Here is an 11,057-nt window from a genome sequence, read left to right as displayed (position 1 = left end):
CCAACAACAGAGGGGTTCGTTGTTAAAATATATTGATCCAGGGAGTATTTGCAAGGATGACACGCCGTCAAGTCCACCAAAGAACCAAGAGGCCGCTAGCACAGCTAACCTTACTGGAATTTCTATTTTAAAAAATGTTACACACCTGGCATCCCTCTCGAAACGGTTCTCATTCGCGCTTGAATATGTTCACACTATAAAAAAAAAATAGGATGGACAGTTGAAGGAACCCAACCTATTTACCAAAATATTTGCTTCCTCTTGGCCTACTAAAGTGTTCATACAACGGGAGTAGGCTATTCTCTGGCTAGAGCAGAACAGCGGAGTGTGTGTGGACAGAAGTGCCTGAGCTTGTGTTTTGGGTTAAGCTGCGTTGCTTTGACATAGTGGAAAATAGAATAACAGAAACAAAATGTATTAGCCTTTTTACCCGTTATTATCAATCTAAATTAATCTCGTTTTTAATTTAACTTAATTTCGTTTTTCTTTATTTAAATTTCGTTTTTTCTTCATTTAAATTTTGTTTTTCAAATTTCGTTTTTTCTTTATTTAAATTTCGTTTTTTTTTTTTTTTCAATTTTGTTTTTCTTTATTTAAATTTCGTTTTTTCTTTATTTAAATTTTGTTTTTCTTTATTTAAATTTCGTTTTTCTTTATTTAAATATACCCTTTACTGTGTCAGTAATTTTTTAATCAGAAAAATATTAGACTACCTTAAAAGTAGCCTATTGCTTAAGTTAACAGACCTGTGAGTGTGCGTTTAATAAGCAAATAAGCCCTGCCCGCGTGAGGTGCGCCGCTTCCCGCTCGCGCTGTTCTGTATACTAAAAGTTTATAAATTCTGAACGTGTTGCGTCTCGTGTGTCCATCTATATTGCACCAAATGCGATACTGCACTCCCTTGTGAAGTCGATTGGATGAACGGTTCTCCAAATAATCAAAATGCAAACAGAAAGACAGACATATAGAGATTCCTGCCTTTATTAGAGAGAAGAATATGTTCAGCTCCCTCTGCCCGAAGCTTCAAATATTCGATGTTCATTACTATCGAAGCTTCGAAGCTCAAAAATGGTATTCGGACCAGCCCTATTTTCGCCTAGAGCGGCAGAAGTGCACCCGCCGGCCCTGGCCGTTACTGCTACAGAACAGCCGTAATTTATGAATGGAACTTCTTTAATGTGAAATATGAGGCCTATTTACCACTATGTTGATCTATTGTCTGTTCTTCTTCTAATAGTAAAACAAACAATATCTAGGAATGAACTACAAATTTAAACTTGTAGCTCAATTGCTAAACAAAAGAAGTGTAGAAGACGTTCCTTGATAAGACTTTACTGGCTGAGTAAAATATGTAGCATTTTTATGAATGAATACATTTCCTGTATCTCCTTACTAGCAATGCCACAGTCATTAATTCCAGGGAATGCATGAACTGATAAAAATGTATGGTTAAATGCAATGTAAGTCACTTTTAATAACAATGTCTGCCAAATGCATAAATATAAGTGACAATGTTTAAAAGATCTCAGAAATCTTAATGCATACTTTTTCTGTGATTTTTGAACCATTTTCAACAGTTCAACGGAAGAGTGTTATTCACAGATAACAGAATCAAGTTCAAACTCGTTGCATGGCGTTAAACCTGACGCTCAAGTAGTTGATACCCTGGACCACCTGTCAAAAAATGATTGATTGACAGGTGCCACGCCCCTTCCGGTGACAGGTCCCGCCCCTTCCGCTGCCCCGCCCCTTCCGGTGACAGGAGTTCCGCCCCTTTTGGCATAGGATCAAAGGGATCAAAGAAGATCAAAGGGCTTTTGACAGCTAGTTTTGACTTTTGATTGACAGGTTGACAGTTAGTATGACTTTTGATCATGTTATTGACAGCTAGTTTTCGGGTTTTTATGTCTTTTGAAGGCTTTTGAAGCCTTTTGATATTGACAGAAAGTGTTATAACAATATGTCATTCTATCTGACAGCTAGTTTGATGCCTTTTGAACATGACAGTTAGTGTGTGTGTTTTTGAAGACACTGTGATTAAATAATACGTCATGGCTATATGACAGCTAGTTTTAATTGTTTGAAGCCTATTGAAGCCTTTTGAACATGACAGTTAGTGTTTTTTGAAGACACTGTTATAATACAACCCGGTATCACGCTGAAGCGTGTAATACACACGCTGGTCCACTAGCGGATGCGTGTCAATGTCACGCTTTGCCTCCTCAAGGCGTGAAAATGACACGCATGAATGAAGGTTGAGTATCAGTAGGGGGCGATCATTTCCTCAATGCCAACAACTCCCCACGGACCAAATAGAGAAGCGATATATTGCATTCTCCAAAATTCCCGCGTCGTTCAGGTAGGTCAAAGCCATATTTTTTATTATGGTTCTGTAATTTAAGAAAATCGAACGTTGCTGTAGCCTAACGTTATATTTGTGTGTGTGTGGACTGTGGAGCTTTTTAATCTATGGTAATAGAATAACGTTAATAAACGTCAATAACGTTAATAGAAATTGATATTAATTGGCTAATTAATTAATCACAGAAAGCTGCAGTGACTGCATATTAGGTTATATTACGTTTATGAAAAGTTGTTATGGGCGATGGGAAGTAACTTTAGATAAACCCCGCTGCTTGTTGATGATGTTGATGATGATGATGATAACTTATATGCGCGGATTTCGATCCTGAAATATCGATACTGATGTTGTAGGCCTATCTATTCTAAAGGATCTATCCACACATAAAAAATGTCGATCCTAGGGTGTTTTTTTTAAACCAGTAATTTTATTTATTTAGCACGAATTTATTTTATTCAGAAAGTATGCATTAAATTGATTAAACGTGACAGTAAAGGCTTTTACATTGTTACACAAATATGTATATTTCATGTAAATGCTGTCCTAATTATGATGCTGAAAACTCAGCTTTGATCACAGGAACAAATTACATTTTAACATATTGTTTTAAATTGCAATAATATTTCACAATATTTGTTTTTACAGAGATTTACTGTATTTTTTATCAAATAAATGCAGCTTTGGTAAGCAGATTAGACTTCTTCCAACATTAAACATCTTACCAACCCCAAACTTGAAAACATGAAAACTAGCATGTAACATGTAACATTTACTATAATTTTGCTAGTTTGTGCAATTAAATTTATTTTGATTGATCGTTAAAGTTCAAATGGATTGTGTTATGTTCTGTAATTGTTGTTAATAAATCTGTCAGAATGAAACGTGCAAAAGTTTTACCTATTGGGGTACAACAGTGGCAGTCTTTAAAAAAATTAACAATGGCTTTACTACGGTAACCATACAAATCCAGGAAGCCTTTCTGCAAGAGAATTAACTATGTTTTTGTTTTCCTTTGTCCAACAGCTCCTGTTTTTACCTACCATCCTTCCCTGTTACCGCTACCTGTATCTCGTCATAAAAAAACCAACGGCTCTTTTAAGAGCCACTCCTATACTCCTCTTACTGCCTCTCTCCTCACACACTCTCTCTATTTTTATTTCTCTCTCTCTCTCTCTCTCTCTCGCTCTCTCTCTATCTCTATCTCAATTTCTTTCTTGTAAAGCTTCACTGTCTTCAAGTAAGTATTGTTACTCTATTCTTTATTTTTCTTTCACCTTACTCTATCTCTCACTGTCCAAAACATTTTTTTAAATGTAGTTTTTAATTTGCAAAAGGTTTACCTATTGGGGCAAAGAGTATAGAAGCCCAAGAGGCGAAACTCAATAGAACGCTCCATAGCAACAGTTGCCCCCATGACGTGACGGCGCGGCCGCCATTATGGACTGAAAACTGAAGGAAAACGCCGAAAAATAATGGGAGTCAATGGCACTGAACCAACTTAACATAACAAAAACTTAACATAACTTAATTTTTTCTGGCCGTCATATCTAAATATGAAAACAATTTAAAATACATTAATGAGGATGACCGACGTTAAATGACAGAAAATGTTACGTTTATGTGTTGGTTATGCATGGCCTAATTACCCTTAGGAAAATAGTATTTTGGGACAAAATATTACTATAGAAGGACTATAAGACTACTATAGAAATACTATAGCGGCTCGTATTCCTATAAGATTACTATAATATTTTGTCCCAAAATACTATAAGATTCCTATAGTACTTTTTCGTAAGGGTATGTCCCCCACCGAATCGGCTTCATTAGCCTACCACTTACGGTTTGCAAAGATACAATTATAAAATTACTGCAAACCTTTAATCTATCAATATTTATGTTCTATTATGCATTTTCCTTGTTATATGAATAACAGAAATTCATGAAATAATATATATGCAGACACACAGTAATAAGAAATGTATTCAAATGTTGATTTTGAAATTAGTGAACATCACCATATGATTTGGAAAAATAAATAAATAAATACAATTATAAATGAACATTTCTAAAGACAGTTAATCTTTTACATAGAATATCACAAAAATATTAACAACTTGTTTTTTCAACATCTTCAGTGAAAGTGCACACAGTGAACGTTTCAATGGCAAGAATAAAAACAATCTGTGAATGTCCTATTACAGGCGGAAAGGTAGGCTACAAAAAAGATGTGCAATCTAGCAAGTGCACACATGAACTATAAACAGTACTAAAATGGAAGTGGTGGCAAGATCTCAGTAATTAATCAGACACCACCATCTATTGTGTGTGCATTTGTGTATGAGACGTTTTTTTGTATTTTTTTCTTTTTGTGAGAGAAGAGGCATTGATTTTGCCATTGACTGGCGCTAACGATTTCAGCAGCTTTCAGTCCATAATGGCGGACGCGCCTCCGCAGCGCCATCTACAGACTGTTACCCATAACACAACAGAGTTTCGCCTCTTTGGCTTCTATACTCTTTGATTGGGGTACAACAACACTGGCAGCCCTTTAAAAAAAATTAACAATGGTTTTATTACGGTAACCATACACATGACTAATTACAGGCGCATCGAGAGCACAAATCACAAATTATTTTAGAGGTCATGAAAATGTATTCACCTCATATATCAACCCAAAGTGCATGCTTTTAAAAGTAAAAAGTATCGGTATCAGCGTTATTGAACCCTTTATTTACTTGGTATCGGATCAATACCAAATTTTGCAGTATCCAGTGTACTTTCTGTTCTGTGGTGTGCAATCTCCACTATTTCTTTCTCTTATTTTATGCAGTCGTACAACAAGCTGTCGTTAATAACATTGTCACATTGTCTTCCTCTCTTCCAGAAGCCTGGTGTCTTCAAGTAAGTATTGCTTTTTTAAATTTAAATCTCGTCCTGTTTTGTTTGTGTGAAATACTTTGTGTGAAGTACTTCTCAAAATCTTTTTGTGTCTTTGTCACTCTCTCCCGCTTACTCTATCTATGATAGAAATGCCAGGTCAAGGGTCAACAAGGCGAAATTGTATGGTTTGCCATGCAGAAATGAATGTGGCCTGCAAAACTTGCAACACATGTAAGGAAGAACAGCCACATAAGCTGAGGCTAAAAAAAAAACTAAAAAAATTTGATCAGAAGAGGGAGAGCTGGGTGTATATGCAGAAAAAAAATCGGACCACCTCTCATATCCAGGATGAAGCTGTGTTGTTGGTATGAGATTGCTTTCATTGTTTTTATGCAGGTTACGCAGGTTATTTTCCAAATGTTGCTATATATATTTTAAAATGATACATGTTACTTTGTATGTGTGTGTCCTTGTATTTCTAGCTTGAAAAATTGCAGGCACTGGGTTTAAGGGGGGTTTTACTTTTGTCCAAGCCTGGAAAACAGCCGAATGCTTGGGTGTCTGAGGTTTTGGCACCCCGCTGTCAGCTGAATGTGACATCACATACATGCCTCGAAAGAATTAAGGGCCTGTATGATATTGTTATTCAAGGTAAGAATATTCTGTTATTTGATTTTTTTAAATGTCCTGAATTTGATGCTGTCACAGGTAAGACTGTGGTTGCCTTCTCTTGACTAATAGATCATTCAGATTATCATTGATTGTTTTCGCTTACAATTTAAACTGGTCCTAGCAGAGTAACTTCACGATAGCCTATATTTTATTATTTGTTTGTTTATAACGAACTATGACATTGAATTGGAACACAAGGTAATTAGCCATGCTATAATTTTAAATACAAAATTCCAGTAGAAAAAAATGGCACAATTGGTCAACCACCAGACTAACTCAAACATCCATCACATGTCTTAAGAACATTCACCTATTAAATCAATACTGCTTGGTAGAAGTAGTTTGGTAGAACAGCACTTGTTAGGTCTATACACAATACATCTCTTTTTGCTACTACGGCTGCAACCAACGATTATTTCTACTGTTGTTTTTTTCCCCTTAAATTAATCGATTAGATGTTTGTTCTATAAAATGACGTAAATTTGTGAAAAAGGTTGATCAATGTTTAATAATTCTGTACTTCTACAATGTAGGCTGGACCCCACAAGTTGCTGCAGAACAACTTAATGAACCTTCATCAGCAGCCCCAGTTGAACCCCCAACAGGACCACCAATGGTCACACCAGATCAACAGGAAACAGTGGCCCTGCTTAATCCCCCAACAGCTCCAACGGGACCCCCAGCAGCACTTATTGAACCACCGAAGTCCCCAATTGGACAGTCAGTGTCCCTTTTAGCACCCTCAGTACAACCACCGCAGCTATCCCAGAACCTGGGGAAAAGACCCCACTCCCCAGAAGAACCTTCAGCAGCCTCCCCAGTTTCTCTTGAAAAAGGTAAGCAAAATTGAAATTGTATTGAAAATAAGTTGTAAGCCCCACAAAACCATTCTCTTACTTTGTGTAATGTGAAACTGTAAACAAATTCAGAGTCCAGAAACATGTATTATTATTATAATCCTAAAAAAAAGATTAAACAACTGTTTTCAACATTGATAATAATAATAAATTACATAGTGTGTCCGTTAGCAAGGCAGTGAAGTCCAGGGGCTCCAGAGGGATTGTCCCTGTAAGTGCACTGTAAGTTGCTTCGGATAAATGCGGAAAAAAAAATATATATGAATGTTTCTTGAGCATCAAATCATCATATTAGAATGATTTCTGAAGGATCATGTGACACTGAAGACTGGAGAAATGATGCTGAAAATCCTGCTTTGATCACAGGAATAAATTACGTTTAAAAATGTAATCAAATAGAGAACAGTTTTTTTAAATTGTAAAAATATTTCACAATATTACTGTATTTGCTGTATTTTGGATCAAATAAATCCTTGGAGATCGGAAGTCTTCTTTTAAAACATAAAAAAATCGAACCGTTCTAATGATTTTGGCCACCACTGTATATACATTTTAAAACGATTATATGATTAGAACCTCTCATCAAATTCCATGAACTGCTGCTGTTGTCATTACTTCATTACTTCAGTAATGCCTGTGTTTGCCCATATTTAGGACATTGTTTGGGTGTTTTGGTGTCTTCCTATTCATGGTCCACAATATATTGACTCACTATTGTTATTGCAATATCACGTTGTGCAACATCATATGAAAATGTTGCAGAAAGTATGCAATATTTTGTTTATTTTGTGGAGAGAGGCGATCGGAGGCGAAAAATATCAGAAATGGGGCCAATGAACTTTTGTGTTTTTACATATGTTGAAGAATATCTAAATTAATATCGTTATAACAATATTCATGATCAATATTCCAATATAACATTTTGTCAATTTCGTGCAACCCTAATTCCCATAGACACTTTGGTGGAAATTGATTTGCAACATCAACTGTCTATTCAAGGTTATAAAGTTGTTGAATGATAGGCTATTTTCAGCCTCTTTAGCCTGGTAAAGTCATTCAGCGACTTTAGCCTGCTAATGGCAGAACCTGGTTATCCTTAAAGGAATAATTCACCCATAATGCATAATTTATGTATCAAGTGCTCACTGTATGCTCCCTTCAATTCCTGAATCAAAGTTTTAGTTGTTCATGGAAAGACATAAAGCCCAGTCTTCATTATAAACTGTGCTTAAATATTTTTTTTTACATATTTTAAATGTTTCCCTGTGTTTAACAGATGAAGTTGTGGAAGGAGGCTGCCCTGCTCCCACTACTGTGCGGCCAAATAAAAGGAAAGGTGTGTTGATGTACTGTTTGTCCAGCTTTCTGTATAGGAGTGTGGACTGAATGCCACAAAATTGATGAGTATGAGCTGCAGTATCTAGCTACAGTCTTATTGCAATTATCTGGCAACATAATAGCATACATAGTCAGAAAGTAACTTACATGTTAATAGTTGGATTTTAAAACCATTCATGTACATAAACATCTAGATATTTGTACTCAGATCTCTGATGTATCTTCAGATGTTCTGAAAAACCTACATAAAAGTCTGGAATTTTGAAATGTGTAGGAAACCTGGTTATATTATTCGAAATTGGTCTGTCTAAAGAGCACTTTTTAAAGGTCTCTCTCTCACCTTAGAAAAATATTTTGACAAATAAAGTCCAGTCTTTATTATAAACTGGTTGACATGGATGCAACATTTTTTTTTAACATATTTTAAATGTTCTCTGTATTTAACAGATGAAGGTGTGGAAGGAGGCTGTCCTGCTCCCACTACTGTGCGGCCAAATAAAAGGAAAGGTGTGTTGATGTACTGTGTGTAAATCCATACATTGGGATTGATATTAATGGTTGTGAGTCTTCATGAAGGCTGTATTTGCATTTGGCTGTGGCCTATTAGGTTTGGTCGATGTCCAAATGCATATGTTAATTTGTTTATTTAACAGTAGGGCTGAACAACTAATCAAAATCTTATCGAAATCGCAATATGGCCTACTGCAATTTTCAAATCACAGGAGGTGCAATATTTGTTAAAGGCAAAATTTGTGTTAAAATACCATTTTAAATTAAATATTGCGCTGCTGCAGAGATGTCCTGTCCTACACATCATATTCTACAGCTCTTTGTTAGATTCAAACCCTTGCAAATATTACACCATAATCATTTAAATTTGTTGTTATTACCTTGTTTGACAGTGGAAGTTGTGGAAGGAGGCTGCCCTGCTCCCACTACTGTGCGGCCAAATAAAAGGAAAGGTGTGTTGATGTACAGTATACTGTACATAGTCAGAAAGTAAAACATTTTTTGGTTTTGGTTTTCACAGTCAAAAGCATGTTAGTCTGCTATGAGAAAGTGATTAACAATTCCCAGGCAGCACAATAGAGATTAATTTGAATTCATGGATTTAACTTGTATTTGTTTGCCTATATATTTATCACAACTGCCCAACCCTAAACTTTGTGTTGATTACAGTAAATTACCAGTGTTCAATACAACTTCTGTTCCATAATAACTACAATATGAAAACTGTAACTAAGTACAACCCATGATAGCTTAATAACCACTTATCATTATATAATGGCTTTCTGTAGTGTTAAGCTTTGTGAATGTAATTTTTTTTTTTTCCTTTCAGAATGCCCACATACAGTGACAGGGAGCCAGGATTATTACCCTGTGAAGAGGGTTGCCAAATACAGAGTTATCAAGGTTAAATACCACTAAAACACTATACAGGTTACATAATGTTCTTTTATTGGTGTAATGGTCTTGAAAAAGTATTGGTGATTGGTATAACTGCTAAACATGGCAAATATTTGAAACTAAAAAAGTCTCACTATTTTTAGGGCCAGAAATGGAAGCAAGTGGAGTGGGAGCCATGCAAACTCTGGTATGTACGACTTCTCATGGGTAACACATAGTCAATTAATTTTAACATGCACAAACTATTGACATATGTTAGGTAAGATTAAAGTAAGATGTGTCTATATAGTTCATAAATATATTATTATAACCAACACAAAGTGTCTTAATAAGGTGTTGGGCTACTACGTGCCACCAGAAGAGTTTCATGTTCTTTGGCATAGATTCTCTAAGTCTCTGAAATCTGGGGAGCTCCATTCGTCCAAAATACAGTATATGCTTTCATTTGGTGTTTTGGTGACGGTGGTGTCCAAAACCATAACAACTTCAGTCCAAAAAGTTGTTATGGTGGCTCTGAAAAATGAAAATTCTGTCATCATTTACTCACCCTCAAGTTGTTCCAAACCTGTATGAGTTTCTTTGTTTTGCTGAACACAAAGGAAGATATTTGGAAGAATGTTTTAATCAAACAGATCTCGGTCCCCACTGACTTCCATAGTAGGAAAAAAATATACTATTGTAGTCAATGGGGACCGATTTTTGGGTGAACTATCCCTTTAATAACTGGATCAATATATTTAGTGTCAGCTTGTGATCTTCATTTGTCACATATGTTGTCTTACAGTAAAATGTGGACTTCACATTCCTCATTTATGAGTTACAAAAAAAAAAAAATTGATTTGTTTAAATAGAATTGTCTCTAAAACTGAGCAGTTGGCCTAAGTATAGATAAACCTACCAAAAATGTAAAACACGTATTATTGTGAGTATTGTGCACACCAAACAGTGATTCATGTCAGAAACATAACAGATTATAGGATTTTCTTGTCTTAAAATAACAATTATGGCTTTCATTGCATTGTAGTTGACTAGCATTAGCCTACTGTGATGTAATGAAACCCCACTAAAACAGCTATTGAAAAAAGGCTACAGGGGTCTTAATGTGTGTCTTTGTGTCTACAGTTCATCTGCAGAACCAAAACATCTAATTGCATATTTCCTTATTGTGTTATAGTGGAAAGAAGTGGCCATTGGAGTGGGTAGCGGATATGGACACTTGTTAGTGCTCCCATCAGGTGCCCAAGAAGGTGCTGGAGCACTGTTATGTTTTTTTTGTAATAGTTTGCCTTTCTTTCTTTCTTTCTTTCTTTCTTTCTTTCTTTCTTTCTTTCTTTCTTTCTTTCTTTCTTTCTTTCTTTCTTTCTTACTGTTGTGAATAAACGCTTCTTGCGACTGGACCCTTTCATTGCCTCTTTCAGGTGTATTTCATTTTGCACTTTGTATTGGGTATTAATACTTTCATGTTTTGCACTCTGTTTTACTGTGCTTTCATCAATAAAACATTGAGGAATGAATTTGTTCTTTATTTTCAGATACACTAT

At 35.6% G+C, this 11,057-nt stretch overlaps 1 protein-coding gene and 1 long non-coding RNA gene across 2 annotated transcripts in view; one reads left to right on the top strand and one right to left on the bottom strand.

Annotated features, from left to right (window-relative positions):
* Positions 1 to 1,134: 1,134 nt before the first annotated feature.
* LOC309477993 overlaps positions 1,135 to 11,057 on the bottom strand; it is a 62,307-nt gene continuing 52,384 nt past the window's right edge. Inside the window, exon 3 of the long non-coding RNA XR_014198730.1 lies at positions 1,135 to 1,642. This is a non-coding gene — a long non-coding RNA (uncharacterized lncRNA). The remainder of the gene's footprint in view (positions 1,643 to 11,057) is intronic.
* On the top strand, positions 5,250 to 9,537 carry LOC309477524 (uncharacterized protein; the record flags this gene model as incomplete). The annotated part of the gene is made up of 8 exons (XM_082140808.1): positions 5,250 to 5,263; positions 5,390 to 5,607; positions 5,725 to 5,893; positions 6,448 to 6,750; positions 8,048 to 8,107; positions 8,557 to 8,616; positions 9,012 to 9,071; positions 9,449 to 9,537. The coding sequence occupies exons 2-8, from the start codon at positions 5,392 to 5,394 to the stop codon at positions 9,535 to 9,537; spliced, it is 957 nt and encodes a 318-aa protein (XP_081996934.1). The 5' UTR covers positions 5,250 to 5,263; positions 5,390 to 5,391.

This window comes from Leuciscus leuciscus, assembly GCF_965113295.1.
Source record: "Leuciscus leuciscus genome assembly, chromosome: 16".
NCBI classification, from domain to species: Eukaryota; Metazoa; Chordata; class Actinopteri; order Cypriniformes; family Leuciscidae; genus Leuciscus; species Leuciscus leuciscus.
This window is presented reverse-complemented; position numbering and strand designations above follow the sequence as displayed.